The 18,949-nt window shown below is 44.5% G+C and overlaps 1 protein-coding gene across 3 annotated transcripts in view; it reads right to left on the bottom strand.

The window, feature by feature from the left end:
• TMCO6 (transmembrane and coiled-coil domains 6) overlaps positions 1-18,949 on the bottom strand; it is a 50,444-nt gene that overhangs the window by 26,340 nt on the left and 5,155 nt on the right. For all 3 annotated transcript variants that reach the window (XM_063928774.1, XM_063928776.1, XM_063928775.1), the window contains exons 4-8: positions 17,856-17,965; positions 13,247-13,430; positions 3,034-3,138; positions 2,820-2,905; positions 752-868 (exon numbers count right to left, since the gene is read on the bottom strand). In XM_063928774.1, coding sequence (XP_063784844.1) covers positions 752-868; positions 2,820-2,905; positions 3,034-3,138; positions 13,247-13,430; positions 17,856-17,965 — 602 coding nt within the window. The remainder of the gene's footprint in view (positions 1-751; positions 869-2,819; positions 2,906-3,033; positions 3,139-13,246; positions 13,431-17,855; positions 17,966-18,949) is intronic.

Here is an 18,949-nt window from a genome sequence, read left to right as displayed (position 1 = left end):
AGTACACCATTTACATAAACACTGACTGGCGGAACCACACTAAGTTCAGGCCCATGTTGTCAAGGTAACGCTTACTGCACATTAACTGCTCAGCTATAGTTTAAATAGCTGGGACCAGCTCCTGTCCACCCTCCATAGATTGGAAAGCTGGATGGGAGGAACTAAGCTCCACAGAAAAATGCAAGGGGGAGGGGGTTCCAGTTGCCCGGAAGTTCAAGTTGTAAGCTGTAAACAAAGGTGATCGCTTATGCGATCCTTACTGCATTTCCCCCAATGGTCAGGTCCTGCGCAGACTAATCTCTTCGCAGGAATGCGAACGCCTGATTGACAGTCAGAGGCGTTCAGAGGGAGGGGAGTGGGCGGCCGACGTTCGGGAAAATGGGGGGCGCGTCGTAGTTTCCTTGGCCTCGCAAGGCCACCTACGACGGCAAGCCTGTGTAAGCTCAGGCTTGCTTAACCTGCCGTCGCAGAGGGACATTGTGACCGATGGCAGCGATATACATCACAGATGCGATCGCATTAATGCAGGGAGGAGGGGTTATGCACCACCACCTGCATTTGCAGCAATCCTTACTGAATTAGGCCCCAATAACGTACTTTGATGATTAGGCTAGAGCTCCTATATAATACTCATTTTATGCATACTAGCAAAATTTTGCAATACCTCCTACATCCATTTACTAGAACGTGATCCAGAAATGCACTTTTCCATATCTGGCTGGTTTAGAGTGTTATAAAGGGTTGTAGTTACCTGCTAACAATATAATGGAGACACCAAGCAAATTCAATCATCATTCCAAACCCATCCTCCGAATCGGATAGTAGTAGTCTAAGTATGTCCTGTATAAGTCCAGTACCTAGAACGATTCTGCAGGAAGTAGAGGATGACAGCCATATAACAACAGGCAATAATACAACACTAAAAGGACTGGTGAACTGTGCTCACACATATCCCAATGCTGAAACAAACTGTGTTATTTGTACAATGTGACACCAATAAAGATAAAATGAAGTGTTCCTGATCTGGAGAACAAGCTTGAGTAGCTGTATACCCAATGTCGTCCACTTACTGTATATAGAAAAATCAGAATAGTATCGATGACAATGGAGTGTGCAGATGGAGCCTTGCACATCTAGGCTTCTCTGTTGCGCCTAGGTGCACCAAGGCTAATTAGCATAAACCTTTCATCTACTGTTCTCAGTTGCAATACAATACAGAGAGAACAATACATCAGGGGATTAAGTAATTACAGCAGGGGATTAAGTCCGACTGCCCTGACTCAATTAATCCTATTAAAGGGATAGATGAGGAGGGCTCCATCTGTATATAGCAACCAATCAGACTTTGACTCATTCTTTAAGCGCTCTTTAGTGAATGAAACAAAGCATTCTATTGATGCTGTAGGTACCAGCTTTTACCTTTGTTCTAGTTTTCCTAAATGTCCCCCCCCCACAGAAGTGCAAAGGCATCGCACAGCGGCGATGCCTTTGCACTTCAAGAGTAGCTCCTGACCAGCGCAGCTTTAGCGTGCTGGCCGGGAGCTACTCATCGCTCCCCGGCTCGCAGCGGCTGCGTGTGACGTCACGCAGCTGCTGCGGCCCGCCCCCCGTTCGGTCCAGCCACGCCTGTGTTGGCCGGACTGCGCCTACGCAACGGCGGCCAAACGCCGCCGTTTCGCCCCCTCCCGCCCAGCGACCGCCTCTGCCTGTCAATCAGGCAGAGGCGATCACAGCCCTGCCACGGCCTTTGGCCGTCTGGCATGCACCTAGCGCACTATGGCGCCGGCGCAGTAGAGACCCATTCGCTCGGCTGCGATAAACAGCATGACCCCCAGTATCCCCTGGCAGCACAGCAGAAACTACAGTCATTAGATACCGTCCTGTGGAGTAAATCCCAGGACCGGAAGGTGATGTTTAAGTCAAACGGTCTCTTTTCATCTTAGAATTAAGAAATAAAAAATAGTTGTGTAAAAGGTGAGTTCATAAGTAGCTGAATTATGTCAGGTTGCGGGACAGTGACCAATCCATCCACAGAGTCCAGCATTGCATAGTACAAACACACACAGTACGCAGGTTATAATTACTATGAATAACAGAGGTAAGAAACCACCCCACACACAATTAGTAATGTAATTAGTGAAGCGCTGATCCGCAAATGCAAAAGAAAACAAAAGATATCACAGCATGAATAGTATACTGTAAAAAAAGAGTTATAAATACTAAAGCAGAAAAACCTATTTATGTGTCAATAACATTGATACAATCCAATACATAATCTAGAAAAGGCACATGTATATAAAACAGATATAGAAGGTGAGCAATTAAAATTATTCAGTTGATATGAGCGCGTCGTGGTGTGTGAGACGCTGGAGTCTGAAGGCCAAGTGCGCTCAACCACCCAAACTGTGCGTATATCAGAATGCGATTGCAACCAAGAGTGATATATCAGTCTTATAAAAAGGACCGTGTTGTGACAAAACAGGGTGAGGCGGGGATGCGCCGCTGTCAGTGAGGCGGGGATGCGCCGCTGTCAGTGAGGCGGGGATGCGCCGCTGTCAGTGAGGCGGGGATGCGCCGCTGTCAGTGAGGCGGGGATGCGCTGCTGTCAGTGAGGCGGGGATGCGCTGCTGTCAGTGAGGCGGGGATGAGCCGCTGTCAGTGAGGCGGGGATGCGCTGCTGTCAGTGAGGCGGGGATGAGCCGCTGTCAGTGAGATGGTGATAGGCTGCGTTCAGTAGTCTTTCTGTGACTGATGCTGTTGGTTATATATACACACACAGATATGATGCACATTATTACATACTAAGTGTGGTGACTTACGGAACAATTTTTTCAGCGGCTTCTTTTGCCTGCAGTAACTGAGAAAGTGCGTATCCGGTGGCCTCTAGTACGGTCACATGTGGGGACTGTGGTGCAAGAGAAACATAATTTATGCTTGGTAGTGTATAAAAGACCCCATGTGTTTTATGACATGGATTAAAGAGAATACCGAGCAACAACAGGCTGTGAAGCATTGTAACCTAGTATATGTTACCTGGGTGCACAGAGCAAAGGCAGGAAACAGGCCTTGCAGAAGCAGCTGGCTCCTAGCTGTCTCACTTTCCACAATAAGGTTACCTAAAGTATACAGGCATAATTCCTGCCGTGAGAGGGAAGAGAGGATAGTTAGTATTATACATGTGTTAAATCAGACTGACCTTAGTGATGTCACTAGCTTCTTGTGAATTGATAGGTTCAGCACTGATTCAAAATGGCTGCCTACACTGTGTGCACCTGACTCATCCACTTAACAGAGAGTGGTCCAAGCCGTATCATGCTTTAATGGGTCTACTTATTCTGAGGAACAGGGCTAGTTCTGCAGTATGCAGACTTCTCCCTTCAAGAAATATGATCTTGTGGATGTACTTCAGTCTATTTGACGCACATCGCTTCCCGGTTAATAAAATGACTTTGCTGTCCTGTGTTGAATACACATTTATTTATATTTATGTTTTTTAACAACTAGGCTATAATTACACGTCTGCAAAATTTAAGGTATTGAAAGCATTTTTAATAATACCTTTATATTCTTAAAATTATACTCCTGTGTACATCAAGAAATAGTATATAAAAAAAATATCACATCACATTTACCTATAGGGGGGGTAAATACATTTTTAAGAAAAAACAAGAAGTTTAATTGTTCTTGACATATTTATTGTGAAATACGAAGAAGTGTAGATGATATCACTGTGTTTTTGTCTTAATTACATAATAAAATCAAACAATAATAGAAAAAAAACATAAGTATTGTTTTTTTTTTGTCTTCAAACTTCGTTTTGTCACGTTTCGCTTATACGGTTTTTTTTTTGTGTCGTCTCTGTCATCCAGGAGTAGTCAGCCATCATGCTGACCTCCCAACGACCCTGGTATCTTCGTTCTACATCTTTAACGTCTTGGTGGAACCGTTCACCCTGTTCTTCACTGTAGTCTCCCAGATTATTCGGGAAATGCTCAATATGGGATTCCAGAAACGTACTAATAAACTCATATTGCAGCCAAGGTTTCTGTAACTATTAAGCATTTCCCTGACAATTTCTTTGTAATTTGGATCCTTGACATTGCCTAAAAACTTTGAAATCACTTGTTTGAACGAAGTCCACGGCAAAAGTTCTATGATGGCTACTTAATGAGTAGCATCAATTAGTGTGTATACTGTACTGTATGAGTGGTGTGTACTGTATATGTACTGTGTATATGTATATGTACTGTGTGTGTACTGTGTGTGTATATGTGGTGGTGGGTGGGTGTACTGTAAGTGTGTGTATATTGGTGTGTGTGTGTGTGTGTGTGTGTACACTGTCTATGTTTGTAGTGTATATTGTGTGTGTATATGTGGTGTTGCATCTGTAGTTTTTGGTTCCACCTTCGCCAGCTTACTGTGTGTGTGTGTGTGTGTGTGTGTGTGTGTGTGTTTGTGTGTGTTGTTCCTTTAGACAGTGTGGGGTTTAGGCCCTTTGTAAATTTCCGCTCCAGGCACATGTGGACATTAATTTGGCACTGGCGGGGGGGAAGTTCTATGATGAGAACTGAATTGCATCATTCTATACTACCGACTGAATTCATTTAGGACAATGTTTTATAATAAATGTAGGCAGAATACATTTATTACTTTAACGCATATAAAAAATGACTTATTCATAAATACACGTTGTGCAGAAAAACGTGCTGTGATATGCAAAATCGGGAGTCATTTTCGTGTCCAAAAGCCAAAAAGCTATAAGTACTGAATTACACAAATTTGTTAAAAAGGCTTTTTCACTGCAGACCTGTGTTATTGTTTCACTGTAGTGTTGCACAGGTGCTAATATTATCTTGGAAGATAGGGATTTTGTACATACTGTTAGATCCATTACTCCAATGCTTGGAAGGGGATACAGTGATTTACTTAATTCTGGTCACTGGATGCATCCCTTTGCTCCTCCATAATTCCCTGCAGCCCAACTCTTTCTCAGCTTATGAGTAACAAAGCAAGCAATGACAGAGCAAACCAGGATAGATCATTCTTGGGAAGGATGGTTTGTGTCCAAGCACCAGAACAGAATTTAATAAGTAGGGAAAACCCTGTTTTTACTTGAGCTTTAGGCAAATACAGATGGAGGGATGTCTCTAAGCCACCCACAACAATTGGGAAGATTCCTAATGAGAGACAGCTGCTTGAAGGACTTTCTGGCAAATGTAGCCTTGAAGACACAGCATTACAAACCTCATACAACTTGGAGAAGGCATGAGGAAGCCACTAGTTGGTCAGTTAAAGAAAAAAGAATGAAAAACTGCGCTATTCTTATACACAGCCCCCTTCTAGCTGGTTGCTGCTCGTGACACTATGTGGGAATACTACCAGATCCCACTTGTGGCGTGATAGATGAAATAAATAAGTGTCTTAGCGCACACCTAGCATGAATGTGTGAATTTAAACCTTGTGTTTGCAAAAAATATCCACAATGAGACAAAATCATAAAATGTCAATTTATTTGTATTGGATAAAAATAAATGAGAAATAATAATTAATGATAAATAGAGATATATATAATAGGGTTCTAAAAAGCTTTATAGATCTTAAAGTGAATGTTAATCCATATAGCTTATACTACTAAAAACTCTTTTGCCCAGAGACTGCTGATTAATTGTCAAAGGACAATTAATCAGCAGTCTCTGCAATAAGCATTGGGACTATTGACAGCACTAACCATATTAATCCTGACTATCAGTGGCACACAGAGACTCTTTACAAACAGCCAGTACTAGGAATGCTCATTAAGGATAACAGCAAATCCTTATCCTTTTTTCTGGATAGAGACTGTTAACACACCAGTGGGGTAAAACGCTAAAATAGTGTGCCCACTGGAAATCCATATACATGTTTGTTTGTATGTTGTATGTCAGTCATGTGTACCGGTACTAGGGGGCAAAAGAGTTTTTAGTAGTATAAACTATATGGATTAACATTCACTTTAAGATCTATAAAGCTTTTTAGAACCCTATTATATATATATATATATATATCTCTATTTATCATTAATTATTATTTCTCATTTATTTTTATCCAATACAAATAAATTGACATTTTATGATTTTGTCTCATTGTGGATATTTTTTGCAAACACAAGGTTTAAATTCACACATTCATGCTAGGTGTGCGCTAAGACACTTATTTACTTCAACTAGTTGGTCAGTGTCAGCATGAACCTTTGCAGACTCATAATTTGTTGTTCCTCTTGATGGTTCAGAAACACCTACACTGTGACAATATAATTCTGTATTGAGTGCATGTTCCAAAAGAAGCAACACCTAAAAATGCAATATGTTTATGGCTAGAACGGTTGCTTGTAAGGATCATGTCGTCTGCAGGTAGTGTAGGCTGTCATGGATAGTAGAAATCACCCAGTTTGGGATCAAAAGGCCTTTCAGTGTCATATGTAATGGCTACATCTACTATCAAAGACAAGCAACCATCCTAGGAGACAACCAATTTATGGTCCAGCCATGATGCTCAACAAAGTAGGAAGGCCAGCTGAAGATACCAGTCTCCAGGATTAGGTCTACCTACATCAAGATGTCATCCAGACAAGGGAAAACCATGGCCTTCTGCAATGTAGACAGGCTACCTTGACCTTGATCACAATACCCACAGTGAGGATGTGCCCAAGTGGAGAGCCCAATATGGACAACGGGCTCCCTGGCAAGCGACTCACAAGAAGTGACTCTGATCCTCCCATTTCAGGATATAGTGTCTTTGATATTCACAGATTTTATGAATGAGACTGCTCACATCAATAGGATAACATGAGAAATTCCATCTTCACTTGCTTCTCCGGGGAGGAACCTTTTTTAAATAATTTTTCTCCCACTTGGGCACCAGTACCAGGTCAGTGCCGAAGAGCCACGGCAGTGGAGAGCCTCTTAAGCAGAATCTCATCCAATAATACAACACCCAGAAGATGTATAATGCAGTACAGTGCTCCACAGGCTATGGGTTATGCCATGGAAAATAAAGGCCACTTGTTACCATGGATAGATCCACAAAAGACTAAGCCAAAGACCTGGTTAAATTGCAACGTATTGTGACTTGCCCATGCAGTCCCAGGATTAGCTGGGACATGAGAAATAGATGGCACCAAAGGTCTGCCACAGATAAGGAGTACTGCTCTCTGGCAAGTTCATCTTCCAAAATTGGGGCAAAGTGAGCCTAACTGTCCAGACAGCAGTTTAGCCTAAAACTTAGAAGCAAACATAATTAAGAAATACTAAGGTATTCAACCCCTTGCTGCAGGCTTGGACTCCTGTGGCTCAGACAAGTTACAGCACATGGCTCAGGATTAAACTTTTATTACCCTGAAGACTAGCGAGCTACAAGCACAAAGAGACTAGTGAGAAGACAGAGAGGAGCAGGAAGAGACACCTTGGGTAAGTCTTTATTGCATTCTTCACAGCTCCTCTGTGTGGTTACCAGGACTCCTCAGCCTCCTGGCACCCACATTCTCCCTGTTTGCAGTGCAGGGAAATAATTAGCAGGGACATCCACAGAACTGAAGACTGAGGCTTAAAACAGCTGTGAAAGAGATGGATCCTACAGACAGAGTAGATGTACTAAGAGGGTGATCATCATTTCCTGTGACATTCCAGATGACAGCAGAACCAGTCCTTCTTGTAGGTACCAAAATGTTATAAACTACATAAACAGATAAAGGATTAACAAAGAAAAATCCAAAGCCACCTCCTAACTGGGGCACTATGAAATGAAAAACTGGGGAGGATTAGGGCTGTAAGTTATATTGAAGAGGAGGGTCCTCCAATTTAGCAGCCAACGTCTTGCCTCTAACATCTATAAATGGTTAAATAACAAGGCAAGGGTTCCATTATTTACAGAGCAAAGCTACTGTCAGAGGTATCCTGATTTTCTGCAAGGAGCAAAAATCATCCCAAGTAACCTATAGAATTGTTCCAGACTATAGGTACCTGTACAATTAAAGTCCTATTGTGGGTAGGAAAAACAGGAAGCCCCCACAGAAATCCACCTTCTCTTGGAACCCATGTAAAATTTGCAAATGCCACAAATAAAATCTGGCTTCTTCATGCCCCTGCTAAATATTTCACCCCTCTAGACAACACCATCTCAGCCTGCCAAGCCATGCCCTTCCCGGTATCAGCGATGGCATCCGAGCTGCACTTTTATGTCTGCATAACAAATAACGTGCAACACGCTCCGCCAGTCTAGCAGAGCCACCTACAGCGTTGTCTAGTGCTGCAATGCAGTACGTTATCGATCACATTTCTGTCTATTTATGTGAAAAGGCACACGCTGTGCATTCTACATTAATATACTGCTGGCTTCAACTCCACAACCCCTCAAGGAATTAAATCATCACTTACTAAATTTTCCCTAATCAGCAAAACTCCAGCAGAACCTATTTCCCAGTAAACGGCAAATTAAGTTTTAATCACAATGCATTCCATCCCGTACATTAACGCTTTCCTTCCCAGCCTTCAGCAGATTCTCAGCTCAAGAACACATGACTATTGTATGTAATATAATAAGTTGCATATGTAGACATTACCTAACTCTACTGTAAAACGTACAGTCAGGAACCGTCATACTCTTGTATAATTTCACAGGTGTTTATAGCAGTTAAGGGGAATGTGGGTGCAAGTCAAGTAGAGAGCTGGCAGGAGACCCCACCCCCTCTCTCCTGCTCTCACTGGCTGCCCAGACACATGTCTAGTGCAAGTCAAGTAGAGAGCTGGCAGGAGACCCCACCCCCTCTCTCCTGCTCTCACTGGCTGCCCAGACACATGTCTAGTGCAAGTCAAGTAGAGAGCAAATAGGAGACCAAACCCCCTCTCTCCAGCTCTCACTGGCTGCCCGGACACAACCCCCATCCCCACTGGAGGAGAAGGTAAGCCTGTGCTGAGTTACACTGCCCTCTCCAGTGATTACAGTGCCTTGCTAAAGTATTCACCCCCCTTCGCATTTTTCATGTTTTGTTGCCTCACAACCTGGAATTAAAATGGATTGTTTGAAGGTTTGCATCATTTCATTCACAGAACATGCCTACAACTTTGAAGATGTTTTTTTTTTTTTTTATTGTGAAGCAAACAACAAATAGGACAAAATAACTTCAGCGTGCATAACTATTCACCCCCCTAAAGTCAGTACTTTGTAGAGCCACCTTTTGCGGCAATTACAGCTGCAAGTCACTTTAGAGAAGTCTCTATGAGCTTGCCAGTGGGATTTTTACCCATTCCTCAAGGCAAAACTGCTCCAGCTCCTTCATGTTGGATGGTTTCCACTTGTGAACAGCAATCTTCATGTCTGACCACAAATTCTCAATTGGATTGAGATCTGGGCTTTGACTAGGCCATTCCAACACATTTAAATGTTTCCCCTTAAACCACTCGAATGCTTTAGCAGTATGCTTCGGGTCATTGTCCTACTGGAAGGTGAACCTCCGTCCCAGTCTCAAATCACAGGCAGACTGAAACAGGTTTTGCTCAAGAATATCCCTGTATTTAGCACCATCCATCTTTCCCTCAACTTGAGACAGATTTCCAGTCCCTGGTGCTGAAAAACATCCCCACAGCATGATGCTGCCACCGCCATGTTTCACTGTGGGGATGGTGTTCTTGGGGTGATGGGATGTGTTGGGTTTGCACCAGACATAGCATTTTCCTTGGTGGCCGAAAAGTTAAATTTTAGTCTCATCTGACCAGAACCTTCCTCCATACATTTGGGGAGTTATCCACATGCCTTTTGGTAAACTCAAAACGTACCTTCTTATTTTTAACACTAAGTAATGGCTTTTTTCTGGCCACTCTTCCATAAAGCCCAGCTCTATGGAGTGTACGGCTTATTGTGGTCACATGCGCAGATACACCAGTCTCTGCTGTGGAACAGATCCTTCAGGGTTACCTTTGGTCTCTGTGCTGCCTCTCTGATTAATGCCCTCCATGCCCAGTCTGAGTTTTGGTGGCCGGCCCTCTCTTGGCAGGTTTGTTGTGGTACCACGTTCTTTCCATTTGAAGATGATGGATTTGATGGTGCTCCGGGGGATCATCAAAGATTTGCATATTTTTTTATAACCCAACCCTGACTTGTACTTCTCAACAACTTTATCCCTGACTTGTATGGAGAGCTCCTTGGTCTTCATGGTGTGATGCCTCTTGCTTAGTGGTGTTGCAGCCTCTGGGGCCTTTCAGAAAAGGTGTGTTTATACTGACAGATCATGTGACACTTAGATTGCACACAGGTGGACTTCATTTCACTAATTATGTGACTTCTGAAGGTAATTAGTTGCACCAGAACTTTTGAGGGGCTTCATAGCAAAAGGGGTGAATACATATGCACACGCCAATTTTCACATTTTTATTTATAAAAATTCTTTTTTTATATACATTTTTCTCATTTCACTTCACCAACTTCGATTATTTTGTGCAGATCCATCACATAAAATTCAGATTAAAAAAATAAATAAATTACAGGTTGTAATGTAACAAAATAGGTAAAAAGCCATGGGGGGTGAATACTTTAGCAAGGCACTGTATATGAGCTCCTCCCCAGGCAGTGGCGGCAAGGGCAGGGTGGCATCTGACCCCTGGGCTGAAACACTTTTAGCATTTGGGGCTCCGTCGCACTTATCTGCCTGGCGGGGTCAGCTTGCAGCAGGCTTCTGCCTTATCCTGCAGGAAGTCTGTAGTGGACGGGCAGCAGCATAGTCTCCTCCCACCACCTCAGGCAGCTAGGGACAGGTACCTCCTCCTTCCCTCATACGCTGCAGGGTGACAGGGCTCTGCGGTCCCTCTCTGACAACCTGGCGGGGTGAGAGTGCAGCAGGGACAAAGGCTAAGCTTCCAAATTCAGGGACTTCCTCAAACCAAGGGATGGGCAAATTATGGCCCGCCAGGAAATTGGGACCAGTGTGTTGCCTCTGCGCTGTATCCAGGGTCAGATGCAGGATACATTAATGGCGGCTACATCTCCTGGCACTCACCCTTCACTGGCAGAAGGCGGAGATGAAGAGTGGAAAGGGGCCACGGGATGGGAGGTTGGAGAAGCCTTCTCCTCCTCCTGGACTGACAGCAGAGCAGTTATCCCCTCAGCTCTCACCACAACCAATCACTGTTTATTAGCTAGTTGCTCTGACAGTCTACTACACACCCCTGTCCCGGCACCGCAACGGACCATTCTACGGTATTACAATTATATTTCATTTATTTACGTGTACCAAGGCTAGGCGTTCCCAGGGACTGGGAATACTAGTGCTTGTCTAGAAAGTTATATTAAATTGCGTTCTCCTGGTTAGTCCCTGTATGTCCTTAGCCCACCAGATATAGAAATAGACCAGATTAGGAGCTGCAAGGTATCAATTACCGTATTTGCCGGCGTATAAGACGACTGGGCGTATAAGACGACCCCCCAACATTTCCACTCAAAACATAGAGTTTGTTATGTACTCGCCATATAAGACTACCCCTGCCGTCTCCCTGTCACTAGCAGCTGTCTGGTCCGCCCTTGAATCCATATTATGGATACCTGTAGTACCAGTATTAATCCACCACATAAAGTTGTAAGCCCCCCTCACCTGCAGCTTCCCTGCAGTGCTGCCGCTGTCCCCCCTGCCTAAGCTGCTGCCCCCCCCCCACCTTCTTATGCATACCTTGATACTCCAAATCTCTTATACTGTAAGAGACATGTCAGTGCTGCCGCTGTCCGCTGTCCTCCCTGCCTAACCGCCTGTCACTGCTGAATGTCGGCTCCTGCTCAGTGACATGAGCCGGGTGCTGCACTGTAACAATACGTGCAGCACCTGGCTCCTGTCCCTGTGTAGGAGCCGGACTTCACACAGCTTCACCCGTCGGCAGCGCCGTACACTCACCGTACACTCACACAGGTGAGATAGAGGGACTTCACGGGGGAAGTGGGGGGGGCAGCCAACATCATCTTCTTAACCCCCTGGATTGCTGAAAACGGGGGCCCGCCTGTGAGGCCACGCCCCCTTATGCTAGGCCACGCCCCTGTTTCGCGACTTCCCGCACCGGGTGTATAAGACGACTTCCCGCCCGGCGTATAAGACGACCCCCGGCGTATAAGACGACCCCCCGCTTGGAGGCATGTTTTTCAGGGGGAAAAAGTCATCTTATACGCCGGCAAATACGGTATTTTACTTATAATATCAGTATCTACAATTCTCAGAGGTTTAAAGTCCTGTAAGTACATTATATGTTAATTGTTATAGTATAATTATTATGTTACTCCTGTGTGTGACTTAGAGGTCTATTTATCAAGTCTGTTCTTCATAAAATTCTGCAGTAACAGCAATGAGCAATTAGATCTAACATGGGGCTGTTCCAGGTGTGTGTTGATCCATAACATACGGTATCCGGATGATAGATCTACACTGTCTAGTTTTACAGTCAGTGGGTTGACACTATATAGTCGACGTGCAATATGTCGACAGGTACAAAAGTTCAACATGACAATGTTCGACGCATGTTATTTTTTTGTTTTTTTTCCACCTGTTTTCCCAACATTTGCTTGATTTACTAATCACGTGGGACTACGATTGGGAATAGTAATTTGTGGCAAGATCTGCGAGTCACCTAAGCATGGCAAGGGTATATATTTCTACTGATTGTGGTCACAGAACATGAAATATACAAGGTGTGGCCCAAAAAAAAAACAAAAAAAAAAACATGTAGAGTAGACCACTGTCGTGTCGACCTTTTGACCCTATCATCCATCAACCTTTTGTACCTGTCGACTTAATGCATGCCGAGCATATGGTATCAACCTATTGACTGTCTATCTAGACAGTGTAGATCTTCTATAGCAGTGGTTCTCAAACTCGGTCCTCAGGACCCCACACGGTTCACGTTTTCCATGTCACCCAGCAGGTGCGCTGTGTATCACCAACTGTCACATTTAAAAAATCTACAGGTGACCTGCAAAACATGAACCGTGTGGGGTCCTGAGGACAGAGTTTGAGAACCTGTGTTCTATAGTATACCACACCCTTCCATACTCCAGAGAAGGTCACTTATAGGGTGGTATTTGCACCCCAGATATGAGAAAATTCAGTATGGGGAGACAAAGATTAGACAAGAGATGAGAGAAAGATGGGAAAGGTAGAGGAGGCACAACAGCTGGCGACCCGGCGGAGGAAGGGTCCAAAATAGTAGTATAGTAACTAATACAATACAAAGGTTCTTACCGTGAAGTCTGCACTACTCCCTGATAAATACGTTAGAAGGTACGAGGTAGCAGGCAGGCATGCCTTAGCAACCGATGGATCATCGGAGTGAGAGAGTTCATGCAGGCACCTAGCAGCCTCCATCTGTACATTGGCCAACTGACAAGTGAAGAGTCCAATCAGGACCCGCACGCTGCCTTCTGTCCTGCAATGGAAATACATGTACGAGGACATTTTAAATGGAAACGTACAATGGTTACAGAGCACTCATGGGAGTGTAATCAGTTTCATTTAGTTGAACGGAATCTCGCATTAACATAAGGTAGTAAATCGGGCTTTTGCGGCTGCCCGCAACTACAATCCTCATCAGCCTCATAGTAGGTACAGGCAGAAAGTCTTAGGTTTAGCTTAGACTGTCTGCAACCCGCTGCCTGCAGTGGAAGTTCCAAGATTGCAGAAGAGACATGACCACAGAAGATTTCACCACACTCTCCACTGTATCAGGATTTTGAGTATATAAACATTTGTGTTGACTATGATTGCTTCAGTTGAGGAATTTTCCCCAAATACTGCAACAGTCACAGATGGGTGTAATGAATGGTCAGCCTGCCATGAAGCAGAAATTAAAGAGGACCTCTACAAAGAAAACATCTGTGGCAAAAAGGATTCTTGTATAATAAACAGGATGTTCTGTTTTGTAGCTTTAATGTGTGGTGGTATGGCCACTGCCTGCCTATTATGTGGGGGCATTCTTGGTATAATGGCCCTCATTCCGAGTTGTTCACTCGGTAATTTTTTTCGCATCGCAGCGATTTTCCGCTAATTGCGCATGCGCAATGTTCGCAGTGCGACTGCGCCAAGTAAATTTGCTAAGAAGTTTGGTATTTTACTCACGGCATTACGAGGTTTTTTCTTCGTTCTGGTGATCGGAGTGTGATTGACAGGAAGTGGGTGTTTCTGGGCGGAAACTGCCCATTTTATGGGAGTGTGTGAAAAAACGCTGCCGTTTCTGGAAAAAACGCGGGAGTGGCTGAAGAAATGGGGGAGTGTCTGGGCGAACGCTGGGTGTGTTTGTGACGTCAAACCAGGAACGACAAGCACTGAACTGATCGCACTGGAAGAGTAAGTCTGAAGCTACTCAGAAACTGCAAAGAAAAATCTTTTCGCAATATTGCAAATCTTTCGTTCGCAATTCTGCTAAGCTAAGATTCACTCCCAGTAGGCGACGGCTTAGCGTGTGCAATACTGCTAAAAGCAGCTTGCGAGCGAATGAGGGCCAATGTACCAAAACAACACAGATATACTGTATGTTGCACGGCAGGTTTTCATTTGTGAGTCACTGCTGGTATGTGTATAGGGCACTATAATGGTATATTAGTGGTGGGCACAGCTGATATGATCTGGTGGTACACTGCTGGTATGTGTATAGGGCACTAATGGTATATTAGTGGTGGGCACAGCTGATATGATCTGGTGTTGTACTGCTGGTATGTGTATAGGGCACTAATGGTATATTAGTGGTGGGCACAGCTGATATGATCTGGTGGTACACTGCTGGTATGTGTATAGGGCACTAATGGTATATTAGTGGTGGGCACAGCTGATATGATCTGGTGTTGCACTGCTGGTATGTGTATGGGGCACTAATGGTATATTAGTGGTGGGCACAGCTGATATGATCTGGTGTTGCACTGCTGGTATGTGTATGGGGCACTAATGGTATATTAGTGGTGGGCACAGCTGATATGATCTGGTGGTACACTGCTGGTATGTGTATGGGGCATTAATGGTATATTAGTGGTGGGCACAGCTGATATGATCTGGTGTTGCACTGCTGGTATGTGTATAGGGCACTAATGGTATCTTAGTGGTGGGCACAGCTGATATGATCTGGTGGTACACTGCTGGTATGTGTATAGGGCACTATAATGGTATATTAGTGGTGGGCACAGCTGATATGATCTGGTGTTGCACTGCTGGTATGTGTATGGGGCACTAATGGTATATTAGTGGTGGGCACAGCTGATATGAGCTGGTGGTACACTGCTGGTATGTGTATGGGGCGCTAATGGTATATTAGTGGTGGGCACAGCTGATATGATCTGGTGTTGCACTGCTGGTATGTGTATGGGGCACTAATGGTATATTAGTGGTGGGCACAGCTGATATGATCTGGTGGTACACTGCTGGTATGTGTATAGGGCACTAATGGTATATTAGTGGTGGGCACAGCTGATATGATCTGGTGGTACACTGCTGGTATGTGTATGGGGCGCTAATGGTATATTAGTGGTGGGCACAGCTGATATGATCTGGTGTTGTACTGCTGGTATGTGTATAGGGCACTAATGGTATATTAGTGGTGGGCACAGCTGATATGATCTGGTGGTACACTGCTGGTATGTGTATAGGGCGCTAATGGTATATTAGTGGTGGGCACAGCTGATATGATCTGGTGTTGCACTGCTGGTATGTGTATGGGGCACTAATGGTATATTAGTGGTGGGCACAGCTGATATGATCTGGTGCTGCACTGCTGGTATGTGTATGGGGCACTAATGGTATATTAGTGGTGGGCACAGCTGATATGATCTAGTGTTGCACTGCTGGTATGTGTATAGGGCACTAATGGTATATTAGTGGTGGGCACAGCTGATATGATCTGGTGGTACACTGCTGGTATGTGTATGGGGCGCTAATGGTATATTAGTGGTGGGCACAGCTGATATGATCTGGTGGTACACTGCTGGTATGTGTATAGGGCACTAATGGTATATTAGTGGTGGGCACAGCTGATATGATCTGGTGTTGCACTGCTGGTATGTGTATGGGGCACTAATGGTATATTAGTGGTGGGCACAGCTGATATGATCTGGTGTTGTACTGCTGGTATGTGTATAGGGCACTAATGGTATATTAGTGGTGGGCACAGCTGATATGATCTGGTGGTACACTGCTGGTATGTGTATAGGGCACTAATGGTATCTTAGTGGTGGGCACAGCTGATATGATCTGGTGGTACACTGCTGGTATGTGTATAGGGCACTAATGGTATCTTAGTGGTGGGCACAGCTGATATGATCTGGTGTTGCACTGCTGGAATGCTCAGCAATGGCTATACGCAGGAGATCTGTGTATTTCATGGTGAGATCATCTCTTTGGCAGGCCTTTCATTGAACTTATGCTCTTAATTATTTTCAATGCTAGATTCTGTGTAATGCTGTCCAACTTGTCAGGTGATGTAATACATACATAAATAAAAACCTTTCACACGTCACCAGCTGTACTAAATCCTCTTGTGGGCCAAAGATGGGAAATAATGTATCAAAGTCATTGGATATTTTATCCATGATTTAGTACAGAGCTTAGGTAGGAGACAATTGAATTGCTCTGTAAATATATGAAGTAAAATATACTGTATTCTGTACATACTGATATACTGTACTGCAACTAGGGTTTAAGTGCTGCAAAAACAGATACATCTCTCAATTTTTTGCAGCAAAATATGAAGACAGGTTCTGCATGAGTGCTGCACGATGCGTCCGCAGTAGCAAACACTTCCACCCGAGCTGCATCTCGAGCAGACCGAGCCTTATGTGAAATCTGTTTCTGGGCAGCAATTAGGAAGCAACTATTCAGATGCAAGGGAACTGCTTCTTTTTGTGGGAATGTAATAGACGTGTGGCCCAACATCCATGCCCGTTGTCTGGATGCAGCTGGGATGCCCGTTTCAGATGGATCTTTTGAACCAAGCACTGGGATGGATGCACATGCCAATACGAACTACAATGAAGGCCGTGAACGTAAAAACGTGTGTGGATCGTTGGGTCGACAGTAACTAGGTCGACATTCGTAAGGTCGACCCCTATTGGTCGACACCTGAAATAGATCGACGTGGACATTACGTCGACACAAGTTTTTTTTGTTTTTTTTTTAATTGGTGTCGTTTTCTTCGTAAAGTGACCGGGAACCCCAATTAGTTCACCGTGTCCCCTCGCATGGCGAGCGAGGGTGCCCTGCTGCGCTTTGCACAGGTTACTATTCCCAGTCGTAGTCCAGGTGGATCGAAAAGTATGAAAAAGTAAAAAAAAAAATGAAAAAAATAAATAAATAAAAATGTGAAAAACTAATGTCGACCTTTTCATGTGTCCACCTTTGCCATGTCGACCTAGTGACCATGTCGACCTAACACATGTCGACCAATAGTGGTCAACCTAATGAGCGTTGACCTAAGTGATGTTGACCTAAAGACCGGATACCGTAAAAACTGTGGGCAATGCGACTTTGGCGCATGCGGAGACAGGGCCTTCGCATTGAAATAGGCTATCGGGAAGGCTGCTGCAGCCGATCCCAGAGGTGGCCACAGATGCGTCCGACTCACAATCAGCCCCAGAATGCACTCATTAAGGCCGGTGTTATAAAAGCGTCATTCAACCAGACAGGTTAGCGGAGAGAGCTCCGACAAGTGACTTCAGCCAGGAAAACGCTGCATTGCATAGGACACTGATCCACCTCTCATGGACGGGGAAACTCTGTTTTCCTATCCAGGCTACAGAACGCTGCTTCTGCTTTATCCCATCTGCTCCGGGTAATAGACAAAGAACCTAAGGATGATAAAACGCTAACTTACCTGATGAACATAAGCTGCACGTCCTTCCGCTGGAGACCATGTCGGAGATCAATGAGAGACTTCAGCTTGGTGGCTGACCCATGCTGGAGATCTCTGATCAGCTGTACAACCTGAGAAGGCAGAAGATATGGATGTTCATGGAGTGGACACAGGTGAGCACACCCTTCATACATGTCTATCTGTGGCAGCTGTTTATGCCACAGGCTCAAATTACACTTCCAGCTTCTTACACCATGTTATCAGGATCACACTGCAGTCGTATTTATGGCGTTCCGATATGAGCACAAGCATCAGCCGCACTTTCCCCAATTGATTTACAAAATGAAATCAAATCTTTCTTCATAGAGAAGGTTTATAATAGCATAGCTGGGCAGGATCACAGCGATTGCAATGACTATAATTACTAAACGCTTATGTTTGTTCCACACCCCCGGATTCAAATACGTTCTTCAATGATACACACCCAGGGCTAATTCTTGCAGAAGTCTGCGGTCAGATAGCCGCCGCCCAGACAGAGTGAAAACCCGCCTCGTGCAAGTGTGCAAATGCATGCGTACGCCGTGCAAAAATTTTGCCAGACAGCGGACCTCTACAAATCCATTCGCAACTCACTCACCATCGAATGATTTTTCCAGTCTGTGCGTAGCTTAGGTTTTACTCCTACAGTGCGATCGAAACTGAGCTGACGTCACACACCCGGCCTGAAAACACTTGGGAACGCTTGCGTTTTTCCTGACACTCCCAGAAAACGGCTAGTTACCACTCACAAACGCCCGCTTCTTGTCAATCACCTTACGTTGCACCTGATATAATTATCCTCAGAATGATTGAGCAGCTACCACTGTTTGTCAATCACCTTGCGAACGCCTAGCAATCTAAATTTTCGCACAATTCTGCTGCTGTTTTGGCTTGCGTGTGTGCATTGCAGTTCATACGCATAAGCAGTCATTCGATAATTGGCCGCTGTGCGATTTCGCACAACAGCGATCGGATCTGAATTAGGCCCTGAGTTGGGGGGAGTTGCACCTGGAACAAATCATATTACAATGCAAGGGGGTGCACATACATTTGCTTGGTTTGCATGCAGGGTAAAT

The sequence above is a fragment of the Pseudophryne corroboree genome, chromosome 6 (assembly GCF_028390025.1).
Source record: "Pseudophryne corroboree isolate aPseCor3 chromosome 6, aPseCor3.hap2, whole genome shotgun sequence".
Classification (NCBI taxonomy): Eukaryota; Metazoa; Chordata; class Amphibia; order Anura; family Myobatrachidae; genus Pseudophryne; species Pseudophryne corroboree.
The sequence above is the reverse complement of the archived record's forward strand: the minus strand, read 5'-3'. Positions and strand labels throughout refer to the sequence as shown.